The sequence below is a fragment of the Melanostigma gelatinosum genome, assembly GCF_949748355.1.
Source record: "Melanostigma gelatinosum genome assembly, chromosome: 3".
Taxonomy (NCBI): domain Eukaryota; kingdom Metazoa; phylum Chordata; class Actinopteri; order Perciformes; family Zoarcidae; genus Melanostigma; species Melanostigma gelatinosum.
The window spans coordinates 61,720-88,592 of NC_136636.1; the positions used below are offsets into that span (position 1 = coordinate 61,720).

The following is a 26,873-nucleotide window of genomic DNA, read 5'->3' on the forward strand; positions in this document are numbered from 1 at the left end:
TTGATGAGTTTACTGAACTGCTGTCTGTATTCTGTATTGATTTTGACTGTGTTGTTATTGTTGGTGATTTTAATATCCATGTTAATAATCCCCAGGACAGAGAGTCTAAAGAACTATGTGGTGTCCTTGATAACTATGATCTGACTCAGCATGTGACAGGACCCACCCACAACAGGGGGCACACTCTGGACCTAATCATCACCAAAGGTGTAAACATTTCCAAGGTTGCTGTGACTGATGTTGCACTCTCTGACCATTTCTGTGTTTTCTTTGAGAGTGCAATCTCCTTGCACACAAATGTCCAAACCAAGGTTGTGACAAAGCGTTACATCTCTGAAAACACCAGTGAACTATTTATTCAGAAGTTCTCCTCCACACCAGCCCTCTCTTGCCTCTCAGTCAATGAGCTTGTAGATGGCTTCAATTTTAAAGTTAAAAATATTGTTGATGCCATTGCACCCACTAAAGTGAAGGTTGTCTCGGGTAAGCAAAGATCTCCTTGGAGAAATGCTACGTTGGTCAAAATGGAGAAACGAGAGTGTCGGAAAGCTGAGCGCAGGTGGCGAAAAACTAATCTCCAGGTTCACTGTGACATCTGTAAAGAGAGACTTCGCAATTATAATTTGGAACTTAGAAATGCAAGGCAGTCATTCTTCTCTGACATCATAACCAAAAACAAGAACAATACACGCGCCTTATTTGCTACCGTCGATAGGCTAACAAACCCTCCAGTGTCGGTAGCTGCTAAGCTCCAATCCATCTGGGCATGCAATCAATTTGCCTCCTTTTTTACTGACAAAATTCAGAAAATTAGACAAGCAGTCAGTGCCTCCACATCAACGACAGGATATGTGTTGTCCCGATCTCTGAATAACATCCATTCAAATATCATGACACAATTTCATTCAATCGACCGTAGAAGCCTAGAAGACATTATACAACATCTGAAGTCATCCTCCTGCTGCTTGGATATTCTACCAACACACTTTTCAAAAATATTTCAAACTGCATGACCACTGATCTTTTACAAATTGTAAACACATCCCTTCTCTCAGGTGTCTTCCCACAAGCCCTAAAAGCTGCAGTTATTAAACCACTCCTAAAGAAGGTTAGTTTAGACTCCGCAACGATGAAAAATTATAGGCCAATATCAAACCTCCCATTTCTAAGTAAAATAATTGAAAAAGCGGTTTTCCAACAGCTGACCAACTTCTTGACCGTAAATAACTGCTTTGATGTTTTCCAGTCAGGCTTTTGACAGCACCACAGCACTGAAACTGCTTTTGTTAACGTTTTCAACGACATCCACTTAAACATAGACAATGGCAGAAGTTCAGTCTTAGTGTTACTAGATCTCAGTGCTGTATTCGACACGGTCGACCATGCCATACTCCTAGAAAGACTAAAAATCTGGGTGGGACTCTCTGGCACAGCACTTAACTGGTTTGAATCCTACTTGGAAGGGCCGAGAATAATTTGTGTCTGTAGCTGATTACACATCAGAGCTGACTAAAATGACATGTGGTGTTCCCCAAGGTTCAATACTGGGGCCTCTTCTGTTCAACATCTACATGCTTCCACTAGCTCAGATTATGGAAAACAACAAAGTGTGTTATCATAATTATGCAGACGACACACAAATCTACATAACTATGTCACCAGGGGACTATAATCCCATACAAGGGTTGGGTAACTACATTGAACAAATCAACAACTGGATGTGCCAGAATTTTCTTCAATTAAACAAAGATAAAACAGAAGTAATTGTTTTTGGTACCAAGGACGAACAATCGAAAATCACCGCTCAGCTTCAGTCACTGATGTTAAAACCCACAAACCAAGCCAGAAATCTAGGTGTAGTTATGGATTCAGACCTCAACCTGAACAGCCATATCAAGACAATTACAAAATCAGCCTATTATCACCTGAAGAATATATCAAGGATTAGAGGACTTATGTCCCAACAGGATTTGGAAAAACTTGTCCACGCATTTATCTTCAGCAGTGTTTACAGGACATCCATTACTGTAAAAAAAATAAAAAATACTCAATTGATCCGCGGTTCACAAGTGATCCGAACCGGGAGGGGTGATCCGAACCACCAGTGACCACCTCGTCGGACCATGTTGATAAGCCGCCCTTCATGTCTTGTATGTCGGCTTTCATGTGGTCAACTTCTGTTTGGATGGCGGTCGTGTTTTTAGCAATTGTGGACCGTACCGCTTGTAATTCGGACTTGAGGGCATTAAAATCTTTTAAGTTCCTCTCTTATAATTTTAGAAATCTCTCCCTTTCCCTGGTGCGTGCCGAGAGAAGTGTACATGCTTCCTGTGCTTTTTGTTTGCCTGTGTGTCAATGCATGCTTTCTGCAGACTTTTGTGTGTGTGTGTTTTGTATTCTTTGAGTGTACCCTTTTTTGATGTGTGTGTGTGTGTGTGTGCATCATCTCCGCCCAAAGCCAAGCTGACAGACAGCTTCTCTCTGAGGAGCCCCTTAGTGTTTCTGATTGATCGTCATAATGCCAAGGTACAGGCCCCGTCCTTGGTGCCTATGCTAATCACAGCTCATGCATATTTATGAGCTTCTTAGGAATCAACCAGCTAAATAAAGGATGAGGCTGTTGGCTCAGAGCTGCATTCATCACTGACTGATTGATTAGAAAGAAATAGAAATCCTCCTACAACGACTTGTGTGTTTTTATGTTATCTCCTCCTCAGGTCAGCATCACGATGGGAGGGTTAGCCTTGGGTTATTGTACTTTTTATTCATCCCGCAAGGGGAAATTTGTTATCTGCATTTGACCCATGCCTATATAGGGAGCAGCTCCTGAGAAGCGCCCGGGGAGCGGTTCGTTTTTTTTCGTGTCTTGCTCAGGGATACTTCGGCACAGGATCGAACCGCCAACCATGCGGATGACCCTCTCTACCCCAAGAGCCACGGTCACCCCAAAGGGTTAGGGCTGAGTTAGGGTTAGCCCTGAGTTTGGCTTAACTCTAACTACCTACCTGACTGGTAGGAGAGCAAACAAGAAGTGATGGTCTCAAGATTCAACGGTTAAATGGAACATAGTCGGCGTCCTGTTATTGACTTTTCAGCATAGTCATATTAGTTGTTTCTCACCATCAGGGAAAAACTTGTTTCTGGACGCTTTTGTCTTTCAGATTCCTCGACTGCTTTTCTCTCCTTGGCCAGTGGACTTTATAATTGAATAGAACATTTTATATATTAAAAAATAAGAAAAAAACACAACGTCCTAATGGCTCTAATTCACTACATTGTCGTCTGTACATTTCTCTTTTATGCTTTTATTCTATGAGTTTGAATTATATTTAGTTTTGTGCTCATTAAATATTGAACTTACTGTACAGACTACATTCTGAAATTATTGATTTTATTGTTGTATTTATTTTAGCTGATGAATCATTTCTCTCATCTTCTACTTTGTGCTGGTCTCATGGTGGAAACGTTTTAAGGATGACACATATGTAAGAAACTCTTGTGTACACTGAACATCTTCTTGTCATATACCAACTGCACTAACAGAAGGTTAGGCTCGTAATGCTACGCAGCCTTTTCCTGGAGGAAGGAGGACAAACAAGCATTGGCTGAGTCAGAGGGGTTAGGATTAACCCAGTATCTGTGATAGGGTCAAACCTAACCTATCACAGATACTTGGTAAATCCTGAAAAATGAAGCTGCTTTCACTACTTTATTCAGAGAATGTGAGAACACTCACAGGAATCACACCTCCGGTTGCAGAAAGAATAATCATTGGTGGGCTTTGTGCACTATAAGACTAACTTTAACAGTTAATTTAAGAGAAGAAGAGATGAAGGTCTCCAGGTGTTTGAAGCTTTGCACACTGAGTTATCATCGACCACTGAGCGCTGAAGCTCACCTGAGTTTGTATCGTGAACACATCACTGAACTAGTGAGGACACTTCTGCTCTGAGTTTCATCATTACAGATGATTTGATCTGAGTTAGAGAGAGAAATACAATCATTAGAACAAAATGAATACAGGCGAGGAGCTTCAATACTAATGACTTTGATAGTCTATTGGTCGAAAAGTGAAAGATCCAATTAGCAAACAGTAGATCTAATAAGTCCAGGTCACTCACTTCTGTTCAGGAAAGAGTTAATAAAAAAGCCTCATGTAGCATGAAAAGGAACAACATTCAGATAAATATATGAGATGGTAATTAAATCAAAATAGGAGTCTGTAGAGAGAGAACATTTTGGTCCCTTTATTTTATGTCAACCACATTTCAAACAACTAAACAACCAACGGTAATGGCATCACCAGATCTAAACAACACTAGACAGATAATCATCAGAATCATAATTATACAAAATAAATGTACAAATCAGGTCCAAAAGATGAACAAACTAAATAAATAGTACAGATGAACCAAGCCAACCAAATGAAGCCAGAGTGGAAACACAAATGTGACACATTGTCTTCAGTACAAGACTCTGACAGTCTTTGCCTGAGGTCCAGAAGTCTGACTGAGAGAGGTTTGAAACCTACGAGCAAACTTTAGTAACTACGTAAATGTTGAGACCTTCAGCTTTGTGAAAATTTAAAAAATCTAATTTGAGGCTTGCAGAGGAAAAGTAAGTAAGACCTGTCTTTGAGTTTTCATTTGAATGACAGATGGAAGGCTGCTTCTTCTCTGGAAACGTTTCCAGAATATATTTAATGACAAAGAGCTGTATCTGTATCTGATCTTCATCTAAAGAGCTTAATGAGTCATCGTGGGTAAAGTTTACTCTGCAGTTATTCAAGTCTGATTTACAACTCATCTCTGAATCCATTTCAATTAGCTTATTTAGATATTAATATACTGTATACAAGTATGTATTTATATGTTTTTATGTTTCTCATGTTGATGCTGCTTCAGCTGGATGATAAAAACAAAACAAAAAGTTTAAATAAGCCCCGTCTTCCTTTAGACCAGGTACACATAAAGTGTTATGTTGCATGAGGGTAAAGAATACAAAATGAAGAACAACCATCAAAACCAACAAAGTGCAACTCTTATTTCATAAATCCTCAAGCTCTTGATCGGTTGCTTTTTCCTGCCTATAGTTCAGGACGGACAGATAAAACATGAACGGGTTGCCAAGTTTGAAGTCTTTCAGGAGTTTGAAGTCAAAGAAAACATTCAAAACCAAAATAAGTAGAATAAGAGACATTTTGTGGAATGACTATTTATGAATCCATTTCAGAAGTATTCCTCATATGAGATGCAGGGTGACCTGGTTTGTTAAAAAAGATCATGAATCCAGAGAAAGTTAGATCCAAACAGGCATGTTTACTCTAACAGTCTCTGCATCATCATCTTCTTCCTCAGTTAGTCACTCTGGATGTGAGTGGCAGCTAAATGTGCAAGATGAAAAAGAGATATATATCTTAATGTTTGAGACATGTTGCAATGTTTTGTAGTAAGTAACACAAACTCTAACAGAGTCTCTGAACCCTAACCCTGACAACACTTTTTAGAAAGGATAACCTCGGTGTCTGGTGCACGATGTTTGTCAGTATGTCTTTGTTTGACTGTGGTCGTCTTGTCGTATTTACAGTAAGGGTGGATGCACAGTTTAATATTTTGACAAGACTGACTTTACATAAAGCCATTCAAAAACATTTATCAATCCATTTTTTTCTTACAGCCCCAAAAGACAAAACCTGGAGCAGACAGCAACAACAACAACATTTGGTCTTAAAGGCAATGCAGGACCTTTTTCTTTTGTCTGTCAAATGCTGTTGTTCCTCTTCACCATGCGCTGGACTCCACTTACTTTAACTTCCAACATGCTTATTTGTCCTCAGTATTTTCTCAGTAAAAGAAAAGAGTCAAAAGAAAGTCAGACTTAAAGCAGTATGAAGGAAAATAAACCATACTGAAGGATGGAAAGCATTTAACAATGAGGCAGTCGAGAGGTCAGAACTATCAACGAGTGTCTGTTGGTTTTCACTTCGACTTAACTGAAGATCAGAAACAGCATCAACATGTCAGCTTAACTTTACAGAAATACTCTGGGATGAATGTTGTGGCGTCACTAAATGTGAATAATCTTACAGAGTGCATCCAGCCGTCACAGGGAGACAACATTCAAGGCGTAGAATAGATCTCAGAAGGAAACACTGTAAAATAGTCACATGACAGTCCAGCAGAGAGGACAGAGAGATATAGAAGGAACATCTTTCTAGTTTTTTCAATATTTAACTTTTTCTTTTTTCTTTGTACAAGCAGGTTAAGTTCTCAGTCTCACACATCAGCATCACCTGTGCTGTTTGTTGCCTTTTTTCTCTTCTGTACAGGTTGTGTGTGTGTTGTGTGTTGTCACAGGCACACAATGGATGCTCACACACACACTAATGCTTGCTAATATGCAAGCATGCCCTCTCTTCTGCACACGGAATCACACACACATGCTCACAGGTTGGGTTTGGCTCCACAAAAAGAAGTTTTGTACATTGTGTATTGCAGCGTTGAGTTGAAAAATTCCTCCGAAAGCCAATCAGAAGGAGCTGAGCGCCTCCAGAGCCACTTCATAGCAGAACTTGTACTGTTCCTGTACATGGACACAATGAAAAGAAAAGGGCTTAGTGTTACTTCTTGACAACCAAAGACTTTAATTCTAAATTTGTTGAAACATCCTAAACGTAACTTTCCCTGAACATCAGCTGATCAATTCAATACAGATGAGATACAAAGATTAACACACTGAAGAATCAAGAAAGAAAACGACTCTGAATAACAACTATATATGGTCATTAATGAATAACTATTTCAAGCAGCTATCTAAAATCATATGCAGAGTAATTAGGCTGTACAAAATAAACTTCTTAAACTTCTGCTGACCTTTGGTTTCCAGATGTGACCTGCAGAACATTACTGTGTCGCCCTTATCTCCAACTATAAATATATAAATATGTTTATATTGGCTCTTTGAGGTTTCATCCTTTTTTCCCATTCAAGTTTTTTTTGGGGGTCAGGGGTTCTTCTCCGATGTGACGGTGTAAGAACAGAGGATGTCGTATGTTGTACCGATTGTAGAGCCCTCTGAGGCAAATGTATGACTTTGGACTAAACAAATAAAACTGAATTGAAATGAAATGATATTTGTGTGTGTAGGTGTGTGTGTGGGGGTGTTTGTGTTTGTCTGATGAAACTTGATCGTTTTATATGAAATAAAAAGATCAGATCTCCTCAAGGGTTTCCCTTCATTATCATAACCACCAAAAGCAGTTTGATCATAATCTCTTGATAAACTGTGTGTGTGTGTTGTGAGTCCTCACCATGGTCTCCACCATATTCGTCTTGTTGTTCCTCAGTGTTTTGACGGTGTGGAAAACATCCACGATGTTCTGCTGCTGGATCATCTCATTGATGCTGCAGATGGCACAGAACGTTCCAGAACGCCCTCCGCCGGTACTGCAGAGGAGGAGGGAGGAGGGAAGGGAGGACACAAGATCTTCATCATCAAACAACATCACTGTCAACCTTTGAAACCTCGGTGTGTTAACTGAAATAATCACGCTGACCTTGCCATCATCACAAAAAGACAAAGAAAGAGAAGATAAGAGAGTTAAAGAAGGAAAAGAGAGGATCAAGAATAGAAGAAGAGACAAGAGATAAACAAGAGATGTTCAGATTCTTCATCACCTGGAAGCTTTTATTAAAACGCAAGATGGTGCCGTGCCAGCAGCAGCAGCTCCCTGTGTTTTAATTTTAGTCTTTTTTCACTCTTTCCCCGCTGTTTGTTTTTTGTTTTTCCTTATGTGAGGAATTTAAGTTTAAAAGCATTTCTAGTATGTTTAATAGCGCCCCTAGTGGTGGATATTATATGTTACAGGACATTTACTTATAGAAGTGTTAAACCATAAAAGCATAATCATTGAATGTATTAAACTCAAAAGCATAGTCACTGTACGTATTGAACACTGTAAGTATAGTCAATTAACTTGAATTATTGAACTGTGAAAGAGATTAGATTGATGTTAGGAGAGTAAGGGCTTTACAGGAGGAGACGATATATGATAATGGCTGCCAGCAGAGTAACCGGCAACAGGAAGGAAGCAGGAAGCGATCGAGGAATGGAGGCTGCTGCAGCTGCTGCAGCCTGACGCTGGCTGAAGAGGAGTGATTGACCAGGCCAATGGGTCAAAGGCCAGGAGGGGCTTATCGGATTTCAGCCAATCACTGAGCTGATACAAGACATTTTCAAACAATAAGACACTGTTTCTCAGAAGAATCTTCAGACCTGTGATGCCCTCTTTACAGATAACTAGCTAGGCTGGACTGTTGGGAGGAATTAGTCCTCTGCTCCATGGAACATATTGCTATTGATAGTGTAATTCAGTTTGTAACTGTTTTGGCTTCTGTTAATTATTATATACTTACTTTTTACTTTTTACTTTTACTTTTCTCCCTCTGTGTAATGGAGAACCACACAATGGGTGTGGCCATTGTTTACTCCCGTGACCAGCTGATCGCGCTGAGTGAGCCGCGTCTGCTTCCCGGCACCAGGCCTGTGATCCCAGAGGAACTGCAGAGAAGACGTCGGTGATGCAGGTCTGGCGCTAAGCGGAGGGCGAAGAGGAGGAAATACAAACCTTCGGTACCGGCGATACTGATGGGAACGTGAGGTCTTTCGCAAATAAGACGGATCCCCTCCCCCCTCTCTGTGTCGACTGGCCAGGTTAGGAGACAGCTGGAGAGACTCCATCAAGGAAAGGGTCCTGAAGACCTGCGCCATCCAGCTGTCTGATGTCCTACAACACCTCTACAACCTGAGCCTGAAGCAGGAGGAAGTCCCGGTGCTGTGGAAGATGTCGTGCCTGGTTCCTGTACCAAAGAAGACGACACCATCTGGCCTCAATGACTACCGACCAGTTGCCCTCACATCACATGTGATGAAGGTGCTGGAGAGGCTGGTCTTGGCCCACCTCCGGCCACAGGTGAAATCCTCACTGGACCCTCTGCAATTTGCATACCAGCCTCATGTGGGAGTGGACTTCATGACCACAAGCCTGTTGACATCTCTCCCGAATAGAGGGGAGGGGGGGGGCGCTGGGATGGGTGATACAGAGGCATGGGCCCCTGCTGAGCTGGGGGAGGGGGGGCTGGTGGTCTGGGGCTGGGGGGGATGGAGTCAGGACTGTCCCATTGTCTTTTGAATCTGCAGTAGAACTCATTCAGCTTGTCTGCCAGGCGGAGGTCGTTCATGGAGTGGGGGGTTTTTTGGCTTGTAGTTAGTGATCTGTCTGAGGTCTCTCCAGACAGAAGCAGAGTCATTGGCTGAGAGCTGGTGTTGCAGTTTCTCAGAGTACAGTCGTTTAGCATCTCTCACCGCCTTGCTAAACCTGTACTTTGACTCTTTGTACAAGTCCTTGTCCCCACTCCTAAAAGCCTGATCTTTCTGCAGCCTTCGCTGTCTGAGTTCTGCTGTAAACCAGGGTTTGTCATTGTTGTAACTCACCCTGGTGCTTGTTGGAACACAGCTGTCCTCACAGAAGCTGATGTATGAAGTCACAGCCTCTGTGTACTCATCCAGACTGTTGGTAGCAGTCCTGAATACATCCCAGTCTGTACAGTCCAAACACGCTCGAAGATCCTCCATAGCTTCACTGGTCCACTTCTTGAATTTCCTCACCACAGGTTTGCAGAGCTTAAATTTCTGCCTGTAGGCAGGGATCAGATGGACCATGACGTGGTCAGAGAGTCCCAGTGCAGCACCGGGGACGGCGTGATAGGCCCCGCTGATTGTGGTGTAGCAGTGATCTAGAATGTTCTCCTCTCTGGTAGGGAATTTAATGAACTGTCTGTATTTGGGGAGTTCACGGCTGAGGTTTCCTTTGTTAAAGTCCCCAAGGACAATAACTAGAGAGTACGGGTTGGTCCGCTCCACGCACCGTATCTGATCGGTGAGTGTCCGCTATGCATCCTGCACGTTGCTCTGCGGCGGCATGTAGACACCGATCAGAATGAATGAATCGAACTCACGGGGGGAGTAAAAGGGTTTGCAGTTTATAATGAAGGATTCCAGATCAGGAGAACAGTGCTGTAGAATCACTGACACATCGTTGCACCAGCCACTGTTGGTGTAAAAACAGATTACTCCACACTTCGATTTGCGGAGAACTCCGTGTCGCGGTCCGCTCTGAACCCTGGAAGCCCGCCAGCTGGAGCGCAGTGTCCGGTTTGGATCCACAGAGCCAGCTCTCAGTGAAGCACAGAACGGAGGATGTAGAAAAGTCTACTACTGATTAGTTTAGTTTTCCTACTTAGTTCATTTAATACCATTCTATTTTATTGTATATACTGTGCATTTTTTCTGCATTTGTATTCTTTTCTTTTATTTACATTTTATAGGTTCTGCTCTGTTATTTTATTTTATTGTATATATTGTGCATTTTCCACACTTAATATTTTTTATTTACTGTGTAACTTCGTTTACTGCTGCTACAGACAAATTTCCCCCTGGGGATGAATAAAGTATAGATCTATCTCTTTATCCATCTAAAATGTGTTGATGATGGAACTTAATGTTTCCTGAGATATTTCACTGGGTTTTAATAAAAGAGGTTATGAGAAGCAGGATGTGTTAGTGTGTTGTGATTAAAGCAAAGCCCCTGTTTGTGTTTGTTTGTCGGAGGAATCGTTCATCAATTACAGTTAGCTTCACATGTTTAGTAAAATGTCAACATTCTGATCGGTTGATTATATTACAATCTATTTTAAAAGAGTGAAAATCAGCGTACAAAGTCTTTACAGGGAAGGAACAATTACAAACTATGAGAGAACTCAAGATCTATCCTAACCAAAATAACACAACAAAACAAGAATGCTCATACATAACAATGAGTTATATACATGTGTGTGTGGAGTACGAGCTTTACTAACCGATTTAAGAAGTTTGAACACATTCGTTATACAGACGATAAACTAATCTGATTGGTTGAAAAGGAAGAAGACTCCTGATTGGCTACAAATAGTGATCTCAGGAGAGTCTCAATAAAGTTCACACATAACTCATTTGTGAATCTTTCTGCATGGATTCATTAAAATTCAGACAGACCTGCCTCCATATTTATGTTCTTCATGGTTCAATGTATTTCTGTATGGGACTCAGCTCTTCATCACTGTGTTTGGATATTGTTTACAATACATTTGACATCAGTGCTGTCAGAAATGTATCAAAGCTGAAATACATAAATATTATGAAGCTAATCACTGAAGTCCAACCAGAAAACCGAAACAGAATGAAGTCAATACTCAAGTGTTACTGAGTGTCGAAGTAACTGGATAACGTTCAACATTTCTATGGAAATGGACACGATATGTTTGGTAGCTTATACACCGGGGAGCCCTCAATAAAGAAGAGCTTATTGTCACAGAAAGAAGAATGACAACAACAATGCTTCTTTACTGTAAAGAAGAATGCAGCTGAAGCCACTGGGCATTTCATTCACAGTCATCAAGAATCCTCTTTGCAGCATTTAGCTAGCTTAGCATCCTCAAGCTAATGAGAGTCACAGTGATGAACTCATGTGAACTACAGAAACGTAAGGAGTGAAACCCAGTAGATCAGTAGAACAGTATATCGACACGAAGCATGAGAGAAGTTCTCGGACATGTTGGATGTTTTCCTCAAGTTGTTAATGAAATACTTCAAACTGCATCTCTTCCTCTATGAACCGAGGCAGCACAATATTCTTAAACTTAATTAGAGTCGTCATTTTACATTTGACCTCTGCATTTAACCCATCCCCAGCATATTGGGAGCAGTGTTCGGGGTTCAGTGTCTTGCTCAGGGACACTTCAGCACAGGACATAGCAGCCGAGGATCGAACCAACGACCCTCTCTAACCGATGCCCCACTAGTTCTTGTCTTCTACCCAACGTATTTCTACTGAAACAAACAGCACAGACAGGTCTGAGTTAAGTGTGCTGCTCTCCACACTTCTCCAACACATTGTTTCACTGTGATTTGCTGAGAATCAGACATGTGCTCAGCATTAAAGACGCATTCGACTCCAACCTCCAGGACAAGACAGGGGCAGCAACAACAATCTATTTCCACCAGCTCCTGATTGAACCATCATGTTTCCCTTATCTCTGCTAGAACCCAGTCTGTGAGTCCCAGTCACTCATGTGGAGTTTAACAAGGAATATTACTTATTATTTTATTGACATATATGGGCCATTCTACCGAATTCGTTTGGGTGAAGTTTAAACTTAGGGATCTTTCCTGGAAAAAGGTCAAAAATATCCAAAATAACAAAAGAAAGGCAAAGGTACAAATCAGGAGTAAACTCTGGAGCACCGCGCAAACACGAGGGAGACACAATAAAGGAACAGACAGGGAACAAACAAGGACGATCTGACAACCGGAGCGGGGAAAGCAGGGGAGTATATATAGCTGAGTGGGGTAATGAGGGGATAGGAGGCAGCTGGGTAGACAGGACAGGTGAGGAGGATGAATGTAATCAGGGGGAAACACACACAGAGACACGAGGAAGCTAACGGGATGTTACATACTAGGCTTCTTGAATATATTTATGTATATATGGCACTAAATAGCGCGAGTTAGATATTATTGTAATGTTTCGGACCTTTGCCCGAGGAGATTTTCTCAATCTGAACCTTTTGGAATTTTTGTTGAAGACCCCTGATCTAGACCCTCACCCTCAAGACTCTGTTAAGACTTTATCACCACACATCATCTCGCTGGTTTTAACAGACGACACCCCTGGCTTCTCTCCACTGGCTCCCTGTTCAGAATTGATTTTAACATTGTACTGAACACTTTTAAAGCATGTGTGGGTCTGGCCCCAAAATATATAGAGGACATGTTGACCCCCTATGATCCAGCTGGCAGCCTAAAATCAGGTGGGGCCCTTCTGTTCCACAGTCGAGAATCAAAACTTAAGGTGACGCTGCTTTTGCCATCAGGACCCCTCGGCTTTAAAACGACCTGCCTGATGATAGAAGGCTTTTAAAACTCTTCTTGAAACACATTTTACAGAATGGCTTTTATGTGATGCAGTCGCTTTATTGCTTTATTTTATTGTTGATTTTACTCAATTATTTTATTTTATTTATTTATTGTTAAATTTGTATTGTATCGATTGGTTTTATCATTGAATCTATTGTACTCTTTTATCAGGGTTTAACTCTGACCTTCGTTGTCTTTGTTCGGCCTAACTTTTGCTGCTTTGTCTGTCAAAGCACTTTATAAACTCTTAACTTGGCTTCTTTGTAGCACATTTCAGATAAAGATGAAGCTTTAAAACTGAGATTAATGTTGAGTTTCTGTATCAGAGGTTGGTGTGTGTGCCTGCATGTGTGTGTGTGTTGAACTTACAGGCAGTGTACCACCGTCCTCCCGTCTCCTCCGTCATACTGCTCCTGCCACTTCGCCAACCTCCTGACCAACTGGAGGATGGAGCGCTTAGAAAGGGGCGTGTCCCTGTAGGCCGGCCAGCCAATGAACTGAAAGTGCTGCACCAGGCGGTAACCGTCCTGTGGCTGGAGAGAGAGGCATGAAACTATCAACAATGTGTTAGTATGTGTAACACTTTAAAACATCTCTGAATCATGAATCCTATTGTCTCCCTGAGAAAAGAATGTGTTTGATCAGATGACTTTTACCCTTCCTAGTGTGTTAATAAGACGCCCTACATTGCCTCATTGGCCTAAATTAATTATTTTCTTTCTCTGTCTTATGTTGACAAGATGCTCTGTGATGGTTTTGACACGATTATTGATGACATTTGTGATCCAGAAGTTCATCTCTGCTCCTCCTGCCTTAATTTGTCGAAGCAATTTATGACTGGGAACAAATGCGTCAGCCACCGTGGTCACATGATCTGAAAGTGTCCATCTCAAAAGACACAAGTGTAGTCTGAAGGTTTGCTTTGTGGATTTACTGAAGCTGGTGAACAAGTGAAATAGTGGAAGATGTAGTTAACAGGGCTTCCCTCCTGTTTGTTTGTTTATATATATATTGGATACTGGATATATATATATATCCTATCTCTATCCTATATATATATATATCCTATATATATATATATCCTATATATATATATATCCTATATATATATATATATATATATCCTATATATATATATATATATATATCCTATATATATAATAATAATAATAACTTTAATTTATATAGCGCCTTTCAGGGGACCCAAGGCCGCTTTACAAGAGTAACAAAAACAGTTTAGACAAACAGTCAGAAAAACAAAACAAGTAAACTAGGGGCCGAAAGCCATGGCGAACAGATGGGACTTGAGGGCCCTTTTGAAGGCGTCCAGAGTGGAGATGTTGCGGATCACCGCAGGGAGAGAGTTCCAGAGGGTGGGGGCTGCCACACTGAAAGCTCTGTCCCCGAAGGTTCGCAGTTTGGTGCGGGCGGTGGTAAGCAGGCCAGAGTCTGAAGACCGCAGGTTCCGGGGAGGGGCATGTGGGCGGAGGAGGTCCGATAGGTACTGGGGGGCATGGGCATGGAGGGACTTGTAGGTGAGGAGGAGGATCTTGTATGAGATGCGGGACTTGACCGGGAGCCAGTGGAGGTTGATGAGGGTGGGGGTGATGTGCTGCCAGGGCTTTGTGTGCGTGAGAACCCTGGCAGCAGAGTTTTGTACATACTGGAGCCTGTCCAGGGCTTTGTTGGGTACCCCGAACAGGACACCATTGCAGTAGTCCAAGCGGGAGGTGACGAACGCATGGACCAGGGTTTCAGCAACAGACTCCGAGAGTGACGGTCGGAGTCTGGCAATGTTCCTGAGATGGAAAAAGGCAGTTTTGGTGACGGACTTGATGTGGGACTCGAAGGAAAGGGTGGAGTCCAGGATGACACCCAGGTTGCGGACTTCAGGAGATGGGGAGATGGAGCAGCCGACAACCTCGAGGATGAAGTCACCAACCTTCCGGAGCAGCGCCTTGGGTGCCACAACCATGAGCTCTGTCTTCTTGGTGTTGAGTTTGAGGAGATTTGATGACATCCAGGTTTTTATTTCATACAGGCAGTTGACAAGGGACTGAGGGGGGAGCTGGGAGGATGGAGTAGTACTGAGATAGATTTGAGTATCATCAGCATAGCAGTGGAAGTTCAGTCCGTGATGGCGGATGATCTTGCCGAGGGGGAGCATGTAGATGGTGAAGAGGAGGGGGCCAAGCACAGAGCCTTGGGGCACACCATGATTGACTGGGGCTAGGGGGGAAATAGAGCCGTTGATGGAAACAAACTGTTCCCTGTTATGGAGGTAGGATGTAAACCAGGAGAGGGCGGTGCCAGTGACCCCTAGAAGGTCAGATAGGCGGTTGAGGAGGATGGTATGGGAGACAGTGTCAAATGCTGCAGAGAGGTCCAGGAGGATGAGGATGCTGAGGCGGCCAGAGTCAGCAGCAATGAGGAGATCGTTGATGATCTTAATGAGGGCGGTCTCCGTGCTGTGTTGGAGTCTGAAGCCGGATTGGAGGGGCTCATAGAGCTCATGGTTGGACATGTGGAGATGGAGTTGGCCGGCGACTACTCTTTCCAGAGTCTTACTGAGGAAGGGAAGGTTGGAGATCGGCCGGTGGTTGTGGAGGTCATCATGTCCAGGCCAGGCTTTTTGAGGATGGGGGTGACTGAGGCAGTTTTGAAGCTGGTAGGGACAATACCAGATGCCAAAGAAGCGTTGATGATGTCCACCATGTAGGGGCAGAGGGTGGGTAGGCAGTCCTTGACCAGGGCTGTAGGCATGGGGTCCAGGGAGCAGGTGGACGTCTTGGCCGAGCTGACCAACTTGGCCACTTGGGGAGCATCCACAGGGGAGAAGGAGGAGAGGTCACAAGGGGAGAGGTGCGGCGCTGAGGGGGCGTTGCCAGGTGGCTGAAGTGTGGGTGGAGGGGGAGGGGCTGGTGTCAGGAGCTGCTGGTGGATGGAGTCGACTTTCGCCTGGAAGAAGTCGAGGAATTTGGAGCAGAGATCGGGAGCACCAGAGGGATGGGGGGCGTCAATGGGGCGGAGTAGGCGGTTGATGGTGGAGAACAGTGATCGAGGGTTGCTTTGCTGGGCACCGATCAAACGAGAGTAGTATACTGTCTTGGCCTGAGAGAGAGCTTCCTTGTAGGTTTCCACATGGTCACGAAAGGCCAGGAGGTGGACCGTGAGGCCAGTTTTTTTAGAAAGCCTCTCCAGCTGGCGACCAGAGGCCTTCATGCTGCGGAGTTCGGAAGTGAACCAGGGGGCAGGGCGGGTGAAGGAAACAGTCCGGGTTTTGATGGGGGCGAGAGAGTTGAGACTGAGGGATAAGGCAGCGTTGTAGTGGGCTACCAGGCCATCCACGGTGGAGTCGGAGGGAGCCGAGGCCATGTGGGTAGCTATCAGGTTGGATAGGGCTGGTGCACTCACAGTCTTGATGTTCCTAAACATGATGGTGCGTTTAGGATGCTGCCTGGGCAGGGAGACAGGAACAGTGAAGAGGATGGCGTGATGGTCAGATACAGCCAGGTCCAGACGCTGTAGGTCGGGGGGTGGTGGGCCGGTAGAGCTGGTATGAGGGGACGCTGGCGTGTTTGTCGCTGCTCTTCATGCCGACACTTATTTCTCGTTTCCTACCACTCTCTGCCGTTAATCTATTCAATCCTGAACAGTCTGAAGATTGTCCTGCCCTGGTTTTTGTGTTTCTACCATTTCCACTGCTCAGCTGATTACCTTTGGCTGGTGTTCGGCTCCTAGCCTATATATATATATATATATCCTATATATATACTGGATATATTTATAAATAGATCAGTATATAGATATCAAATGCAGTGATGCTTTAGGACAGGGGTGGGCAAACGTTTTGGCACAGGGGCCACATTGAGTTTCTTCTTTTTGCCCGAGTCTTTATTTTAGTTTGGACAATTTTCTACCAATATTTGACGGGCCGGATTAAAAAGCCCAACGGGCCGCATATGGCCCGCAGGCCGTAGTTTGCCCATGCCTGCTTTAGGCACAAGCTGCCAATCTTCTGTGGTGGTCTCATGTGGTAATGATTTACTCAACAGACATATAAAGGACTGCTGATGTTATTCTTGCCTTTTTGAGGAAAAACAACTTGCTAGGACTCAACAAAGACATGTTATAATGTTTAATACATTTCATGGCAGATCATTTTTTTCAGCAGTCTAGTCTCGAGGCGGTTGGCATCCACCACCTAAAATTCCAAAACATCACTGACTTACTGCGAGGTTTGCGACATAGACACATAACATTAACACACACACAATACAGCTGTCTGTTTCCTCTCCTCTCTTCCCAGTGAACCTGCTTTCACATTCCTCCCTCTCCTCCTTCCTTTAACCTGATAACTCTCAGCCCTTTCCCTCAGAAACCCCTAACCTCCTAACCCTAACCTCTTCAATCAACTCATATTTCTAACTTTTATTTTGACTCACTCGGTTTTCCATCACTCACTTTCATTTTCTGATGCACTCACTTTACTTTTTTTTAGCCTTCATGACTCTTTTAGTTTTCCTCTCAAACCTTTTTTGCTGTCCTGCTCTTTTACTCTCTCCCTCTTCATTTGATGGCTTAGTGGTTGGTGGTACAGACTCAGCTTTCTCACAGTGAGAGTTGTGCTGTTGTGACGATGATATGATCCATTTCACGCTAGACTGGGGATGAATTTGAGAGGAGCGAGAGAATACAGAGAGTAGTGGGAAGTCCACTAAGTGCTTGAGGAGCACCATGAGTAGTACCATCATGGATGGGTGAGAAAATGAGATGAGACGGGAGTAAATAGAGGAGGCGAGAGAAAAGAGGGGAAGTGAAGGGAAAGAAGAGAAAAGAGTGGAAGTAAAGGGAAAGGAGACACAAGAGGGGAAGTAAAGGGAAAGGAGAAAAAAGAGGGGAAGTGAAGGGAAAGGAGACACAAGAGGGGAAGTAAAGAGAACGGAGAGAAAATAGAGGAAGTGAAGAGAAAGAAGAGAAAGAAGTGAAAAGAGGGGAAGGGAAGGGAAAGGAGAGTGAGTACCCTGGCCATATTGCAGATCCTGAAGATTCGGTTGATGATGTCTTCGTCAATGTCTGCCGATATGAATTCAACTTGAATGGGACCGTAGCAACACGAACTCTTTTCTGGCCAGTACTGCATACATAACTGCAAAATAAAAACAGAAATGGGGAGGAAAGGAGCAGTGACATGGTTGAAAAGCTATATTTAAATAAGTTTCCTTTCAGAAACAGCGCAGGAAATAATCTGATCTCAATAAACCTTGAATGAATTCACTTTGATCATTAAGATTATCACCTCTGTGATTGGATGTATATTCATAGAGTGTGGAGGGTCTATAAGTACAGTTTTTACAAGATGTATATATGTTTATGTTATGTGTGGATGGCTAGTTTAGGCCCTGTCCTTTGTTTACAGCTTTCAGCTGGCTGTTGGTAGAATTCATAATGATCCTTTCTAGTCAAAGCTTTTTATTCTACTTGTCCACATTAACCCATTCACACACATATTCATACACTGATGAAAGAGGCTGCCATACAAGGTGCATCTGGCCATCAGGATCACCCATCTGGATAGTTTTGGGATCCTTACAGAGTCATTTGCCTACTTGTCTAGGGTACACACGAAGTTCGTAGGAGCTCCCTCCCCGTTGCCAGGTTCCCACTGTCCATGGCGTAAGAGAAAACCCTCGTGGGGACTCACACATTTGATGGGTTGAAAATGGAGGCATCTGATTGGCTACAGATATTTCCACATTGAACAAAAATGCATTCTCAAAAAATACAAACACAAATGCAGTTGAGTTCAAAAAATGACAACAGTTTTTAAATGTAGGTTTAACAGTTTGTACATTTGTTTTTGATAACATTAAAATCACTTTAAATACATATTTTTTAATCTTCTCTGTGTTATAAGTGTGGATTATCTTTACATTTATACATAATGATAACCATTTTTGTGTGCATTGAAAAATATTTTTGTGGAGAGAGTCATTGATATATAAATCTCAAAAACTCCTGAACCAGACCGACACTTCCTCTATGAGGCGTCAGTGCCTGATGACTCGAAGGAAGACCCATCCATGTGCGGCAAGGCTCCAGCGGTGGATGAGATTCACCCTGAGATGCTGAAGGCTCTGGACATTGATGGGCTGTCTTGGCTGGCATGCATCTTTAGTGTGGCTTGGAGCTCAGGGACAGTGCTTGTGGAGAGGCAGACTGGGATGGTGGTCCCTTTTTTAAAAAGGGGGGCCGGATAATGTGATCCAATTACTGGGGTGTCTCATTGCTCAGTCTCCCCAGGGAAACTATATTCCAGGGTGCTAGAAAGGAGACTCCGACCGACTGCTGAACCTCAGATAATCCAGATTCTTGTCCAGGAGATGTTTCCCAGGGAGAGCTGGAGAGCTTTACTAGAGCGAGGGACGTCTGGAACGTCTAAAGCCTGCTGCCCCCCGTGACCCGGCCCGGGTGAGATGGATGGATGGTTATTCCGCTCCCTTCTCGTAGCCCACGACAACGCCTAGTTGATAACCATGAACCGGTGTCTCCGTGCTGACCCGTACGTTCAGAAAAAACCCAAAGGAGGGATCATTGTGACTCAGAGGGCAGAACGGGTCGTTCACTAATCGAAAGATAAGCGCTTCAGTCCTCTCCAGTCCGCACATCAAAATGTCCTTAGACAAGATGCTAAACCCCAAATTGCTCCTGAATGCAGAGCCATCAGTGTGTGAGTGTGTGTGAATGATGGTAGCCTCCCATCAGTGTGTGGGTGTGTGAATGATGGTAGCCTCCCATCAGTGTGAGTGTGTGTGAATGATGGTAGCCTCCCATCAGTGTGTGAGTGTGTGTGAATTGTGAATGTCCATATGTACAGCCATGTATTTAATATTGAACCATCTTTAGCTTCATATTCTGCTAACCCTGTAACCTTGTTTGTCTTCAATTGTATGATTGAAAATATGCATTGATTATTTAGAAAGATTTATATAAAATATAATATAATATAATAAATTGCTAAATAACTGCATAAATTACTTTCTCTGCTTAATCGTTTCGGTACAAACTGTTGTTAAAACCTTCTTAGTTGTCAGAGTATTATTCCAAGGACTGTCATTACACATTCACAGTCATCAAATAGTTTCAGGCTGTATGTTTTCGTACCTGCGCTGCGTCCATCTCATTAAGCATTACGATGGAGGAGCAGTTGTAGTCGAACACAAGCCTCCAGAAGTCTCCCATGGTGTTTGGCAAAGGATGCTGGGTAACAATGAAGGCCGCCGGCTGTTTGTGGCTCTGGAGTTTAGAGATCACAAATAGAAAAACGACAACAAGAACAAGATAAACAGACAAGGGAACACAGCAATGCTCATTGATCAAGTAATCTCTGCAGTACTGGATAGTAAAAATCAGACAAACATTCATATCCCAACATGTACACTTACGTCCATTAATGCAGCGTTGATGTAATTGGAGCTCTCTCCGTCCACAGATATAAGAAAAGGCAGGCATCTGTCTGCTGATAGAACGTCCATACTGCGATTCTTGTCGTGGTTCCTGGGTAGCAAACCCACGCTGCAGTCCTCTGCGCGGACTCTAGGGGTCACTATGTTCAGTGTCTGATTGACAGAAAGGTAGTTTATTATTCCTACTTATTAGAGCAAAGCAGATTGAACTAAAGTACTAATCAGATAGTGAGGACAGAGTCCACATTCACTTCATGGAGACTCACCTGGGACAAAAGTGTGGTCCCAAAAGTTACATCTTAAAATTGTCTTTGAATTAAAGGGAAAATTTGACATCTTTTATGTGGATTTCCATTCAGTGTTGATGGAAAATGTAATCGATTAAAGAAATTAATTTGAGCTATATTGACTGAGAAAGTCGATCTCCATTGCAGAGTTGTCGCGTTTCATTTTCTTCCATCTAAAATGAAGCAATACAACCGTACACGTTCTCAATTCACGTTTCTCTCTGACAAAAAACTAACACAGGCTTAACTGTCTTGTAAAGTCCTCGTAAAACTCACTTCATCAAACTGGACAGACGAAAAATTGTTCGTCTTTCCACTGTTTCAACATTCAGCAACCCTTTGGTCTAAACAAATCCTTAATTCAGAGTAAGATGTGCAAATATGCCCGCTGTTTCCCTCTGCTGAGCAGCTGATCAGCTGCAGCGGCTCGTTGGTCTTGGCCCTGCTGGTCTTGGCCCTGCTGGTCTTGGTTGTATTTTCCAGTTTATCTCTGGGATCTTGAAGAAGTTCTCCAGCACACCTTTATCCCAGTGAGGAGGAAAACTTTCATGCACACAACTCGCTCTCTCTGGGAAGTCTTTGGCGACAGCGTTCGACTAAAACTGGCCAAACGGACTAATTACTGTAGAATGATTCTGTTTCTGCTGGATTAACAAAGGCTCAACCAGTCGATTCTGGAGGTCCCCTCATATCCTCCCCTCAAGCGGCCTCTTTCTGGCTAAATACCCGAGTCAGGCAAAACACTTTAAAATGTGCATGATAAAGATTCCTCGTCCATAACATCGTCTGCATCCATAAACCTAACACAGCTTAATGACATGAGGATTTTTGAGTGGCATTGCACCCTACAGCTTCCAAACATGAGGTAGCACTCACTGATGTAGTGCTACCTCATTCCAGTGGAAGCAGGAAGAACAATATATGTTGAGGCTGTTTCCATGAGCAACGTATCTTCATACAACGGTTCGTATGCTATCCTACGAAAAGTTACTCCTCAAGTTTTCCCTCAATTTCTGCTCATTACCTGAATACAGTCTTTTCAAAATAAACTTCTGTCTTCATATGAAACTCAGTTTCATGTGAAGAAACTCAGGTTTAGGCAACAACACTATTTAATTAGGTTCAGGAAAAGATTATCTTTGAGGTTAAATTAACCAGGGAAGTCTACGTTGACTTTTCATTTCACAGAGAGAACGATCAGCGGTCTCCTGTCTGAAAGCTTGCTGCTTCTTTGACTCATCCAGTTCCAGTTTTAGTGCTCAAGCGCTGTGCTTTATAGTTCCTCGTTTGAGATTACATGGATACGAAAAGGTTTTGTGGGATAACTTCGAAGTAGGACGCATTCTTTTTCTTGATATTGTTACAATTGCTGGATGAGACCAGCCTGCCCTGAGACACAAATAAAAAACAGCTAGAACTGCAGGCATTTTTCACATGATATCCCAAACTCAGATAGGTCGAGAAAGGTTGAAAATTGGCCAGTTTCCTCTTCAAGGGTAGGATTGCATTCAGGATTAAGGTTTGTGTCTCCAAGGAATGAATGTAAGTCCAGTCAATGTACTCACAATGCACAAAAAAACAAGGGTGTAACTGAGTGCTTGTGCTCACCTGGAACTCATCTTTAATCTGGCTGGAGTTGGTCTGTGGGTCCAATCTGCTGATGTTGTAGTAAATAGCTCTGAACTCACACACTGGAATGGCTGTATTCCCACATAGACAGGCCTCCAATATGGCATCATGAACAAACACGTACTGCTCCTGCAACACGAGCCAAAGCAGCTGATCAAAAAATGCTGGAGTCAACACGTCTTGAATTCTCTGTCCTTTGTGAGGAGACAGAGGACTTGAGTGTAGCTTCTCATGTGGCTGTTAGCATTGACTCTTCTGGGACAGAGGAAGCTGCATCTGCTGCCTTCTCAAGTCTCTCACAAACTCAAACATTCCACTTGTTTGCTTTGTGTGTGTGTGGATTCATGACTTGTGTGCTCGTGCTCTCCAGTAGCCTGAGAGTGGATTGAAAACGTAGTGCCCTGCAATGATTCTGTGCTCGGGATCAGATGTTCTCTTGTGGGCTGGAATCAGCCACCATGAGCTACAGCAGCACTGTACATGTTAATGTCCGTTCTGTCTCTCAAAATGTCTTTCCAATTCATCTAGAGTTCGTTCATTTGTTATTTCTTTCCCACAATTCTTTCTTTTGTTTCCTCTCACCCTTGTGTTTGTCTGCTGTCTCCCGCTTCTTGTTTCATTGGTCTCTGTCTCTCTACATCTGTCCAATGTTAATTGTTTCCCTTGGAGCTGAGAGGACACTTTTAAAAGCATCACTGAAATGTCGTCCTCATGCCATTACTTACTCTAGTGACATAGTATACATACACAAGCATGCAGAAACACACACCCAAACCCACAGACAACACACACACACACACCCGACATACACACACACACACACACACACACACACACACACATACACACACGTATTTTCCTTGTGCCTTTTCAAAGATTAATTGCTTTGTGTTGTTCGGAGCACAGTTATAATAGCGTCAAGCTTCTTCAACACTGACACAAATTGCTCCCACACATATTCAAAAGGCAGGGCAGGATGCATTCAGCTTGGTTTCAAGTGTACACACTCACACACACACACAGACACACATACACACGCACACATTCAAAACTAGCTTTCATACCAGTGCTGTCATATGAAAACACTCAAAGTGACGCCTTGGGTAAATCTTCATAACCCAGCACTTCTAAAACCAATTCAACAGTCAATTTCAGGCTCCGAGCTTCAGCTGTCAGTTTGAAAGTGAGGCCGTCTTTCTTTATTCCTGGTTAAGTTGACTTTTTGGAAATGCAGGGTTTTCATCAGAAGTACAAATGGAAGGCAGAGGCGGAATGGATTCGGTCGGCTTAAGGTAGTTTAGAGAAGAAATGAATGCCTCTGTTTCACAATGAAACATGCAGACTCTTTTTAGAGGATTGAACAAAGGAACAAAATGAGAACAAATCATGACAGTGTAAAGGATAGGAATTAACCCGAGGCCTCGGCTGATGAAAAGGAAGAACTGTTTCAGGAAATATGTCCTGGAAACACTGTTTGAATGCAGTGTTTGTGCTTATGCTGTGGTCGCTGCCAACCAACGCGATGTTTGAATTGTCTTTGTGTCGCGTCACCACATTTCTCAACATAAAAAGACAAAAATGTCTGATAACTCACCAATACCATGGGTTAATATTAATATCACATGCTGTGCTTAGTCCTATAAAACAAAAAAACAAAAAATAAAGTAATTCCAAACTTAACTGGAACCAAGTTTTTGCAACTCACTATTTGGAAAACCTCAAAAGCAATGCAATGTCAAATTTACAACGTGTATGTATGCTTTAATGTGCGTGTTTGTACATGTTTATGCGTGTGGTTGTGTGTGTGTATTTGTGTGTGTGCATGTGTGTGTGGTTGTGTGTGTGCATGTATTTCTGTGTGTGTGTATCTGTGGTTGTGTGTGTGCGTCTCACACCATATTCCTTACTACAAGTCGAGAGCTGCGACATACACACGCAGACACAATGTGTGTGCGTGTTTGATTTAGAAAGTATGTGTGCACACAGTATACGTGTCTGTGTTTGCACTAGCCTCATCTGTTATTCAGGGCATATTTAATATTGATAGGCTGATTGGGATGGATGATATAAGACTGAGAAGTACTGAGACACTGTGTCTTTTTTTCTGCTCCTGCTGCTGATAGTCGGACGGACACAGATATTTGATGGAATATGTCGGGATGTATCAGACATGTGGATAGTTATTGATTTATTATTGATAATGTTTGTCGTAGAGCTTCTCATTCAGTTTTACCACCTCAACAATCATCAGCAACTGAGGATTTCTTCTCACTTGAATTACTGTACTCTTTATAAATGCAACAGTACATCATATTTCATCCTGACACAATGTTCTTTTTGCTGAAATCTTGTTGTCTAACAGAGGTATTGCATTTGTATTTGTCTGTGCACACCAACCTCTGTTTGGACCATGTTGACTCGTTGTGATCTCAGCTCTCGGATACAGTTGAAAATGTCCACCACGCCCTCAGTCTCTGCCATGTCCAACATGATGTCCACTGCAATGAAACAGCCCGTTCTTCCTGCACCAGCACTGAAGAGACAAAGAAAGAAGCACAACATTGACTACCTACTGTGTAAATGTCAACATGTTGTCTTCAGTGATCGGTGCTTGAGGTGAGGACTTTGTAGATCATTGGCAGACTTGCTAGGGAAAACCAGGTCCGAGTAGAAGAGACGGCATTCATCTGACTTTGGACGGAGCAGATCTAAGATCTAGAAATCTCATGTAGAGACTTTAATACCCACAGCTGATAAAGTGTCTCATCCTGAAGATAAATAACTGGAGGGAAAAGACGGACAGACAGATTGATTGAATGAGGAAGAGATGTTAGTTATTGGGAGGGATAAACAGGGGGAGTCATCACAGGGGAGAGATCAAGGGAGGAGGGGGAACTGACAGTTCCACAGGGGAGCTAGAGAGAGAGAGAGAGAGAGAGAGAGAGAGAGAGAGACACAGACAGACAGATGGACGGCGGGAGGGAGGGAGAAGGAGGGAGGGAGAGAAAGAGACAGAGAGCAGTGGTGGTCCATCAGGGCCTGCAAGGCCTTCTCTGCTGGCCTAAACAGAATCACAAAGTTATATCTATTTTATAATTGAATAATGTTTCATTGATACACTACATGCATTATAATTTATATAATTATTTTCCCCATTATCTTATGTTCTCATTGCACAGCTGCTGTCTTCCTCAGTTGCTCTACTTCCAGTGCAGCTTGTTTTAAGTAGAGCTTTTATCCAATCAGATCTCACCTCTGTGTCTCTAGGTAGAACAGAGGCAGAGGCCTGCAGACTCACAAGTGCATCCATGTGCACTTTAAGTGAATGGGGACGATATTGTTGATTGTCACAGTGTTCAACCAATCAGATCTTTAGTTTGACATGTTGGGCGTATTCTTTGATGTGTCAGAGCTGCTAGCTGGCCTATAAGTACGTCAGCATTACGTGCAGCTCAGTGTCCATGTGCAGCTCTGCAGTGAGGTGCAGCGTGTGCTGTGATTGGTCAGTGGGCGAGCACGTGACTATCGTGAAACGAAACTTAAGCAGCAAAATTATATTAATTTTGACTAAATGCATTGTCCGTTAATTACGAAGCATATCGTCATGCGCGGAGTTATTGTTTGTTAAGCTAGTTTAGCGTAGCCTCTCTCGTAAATTAAAGCTTTACGTTACTTTAATTTTCTTCTTCAGATTATACTCATTAGTTTTAGATGCAGAGACGGCTCGGTTGGAGCTGGATGTTCAATGGTGCGATGAAAAGGTTCTTTTGGAGTTGTTAGGAGCGAAGGTCCGGCCGGACCCTCGGACTCCTCATGCTCTGCAGCAGAGTCCGTTCAACAGTCCTCAAAACTCAGTACAAAGTCTTTCTAGGGCTGCTGCATCTTCTCCGTTGTCCAGTTGTTAAGAGGCGAGCAGTGGGGAGAGGAAAATCTCCGTCTTTAAATCTTATTGTCCACGAACAGCGGTCTTCTTTTCGTGAACAGAGACGAAGTCCTCGATGCTTCAGTTGCGATCGTCCGTATCTTCTTCTCAGAGCGCTTGGTTCGGCTCTCGTGTAGAAATCCCAGTTTGCCGCTTGCAAGCGTCTCCTTTTATCCATCATTTGGGCTGTCTGTTCTGCCCCCTCCTATCCAACACATGATCTCATTCCCCCACCCACTTGAGTGGGCATTTGGTTCTGGACATGTCCAGACAAGTCCAGACAAGTTCAGACTTATCCTATATTATATATATTATGCCTCTATGACTCATCTCTTGCAACAGTCTTTTCCGATCCACACCCAAAAACATCTGTTCCTAACTTCACTCTTTCTGCTGACTCATCATGACAAAACACTCTTCCCACATCTCGGCTCCGGTCACACAGAATATTATTATAATCAGTTTTTACATTTGTTAAATCACTCTATACATTAAACATTCGTTACATATTGATTAAACATTTTGTTATATAATGATCATAAACCTTATCTTTTGATT

General features: G+C 43.0%; 1 protein-coding gene across 1 annotated transcript in view; it reads right to left on the reverse strand.

Moving 5' to 3' along the window:
• Positions 1-4,225: 4,225 nt before the first annotated feature.
• The window catches only part of ptprt (protein tyrosine phosphatase receptor type T), a gene marked incomplete at its 5' end in the record, with an annotated part of 300,839 nt that continues 278,191 nt past the window's right edge, over positions 4,226-26,873 (reverse strand). Inside the window, 8 exons of the mRNA XM_079265832.1 lie at positions 4,226-6,582; positions 7,310-7,445; positions 13,381-13,544; positions 18,035-18,160; positions 20,176-20,307; positions 20,457-20,630; positions 22,373-22,522; positions 24,791-24,926. Coding sequence (XP_079121958.1) covers positions 6,529-6,582; positions 7,310-7,445; positions 13,381-13,544; positions 18,035-18,160; positions 20,176-20,307; positions 20,457-20,630; positions 22,373-22,522; positions 24,791-24,926 — 1,072 coding nt within the window. The 3' untranslated portion in view covers positions 4,226-6,528. The remainder of the gene's footprint in view (positions 6,583-7,309; positions 7,446-13,380; positions 13,545-18,034; positions 18,161-20,175; positions 20,308-20,456; positions 20,631-22,372; positions 22,523-24,790; positions 24,927-26,873) is intronic.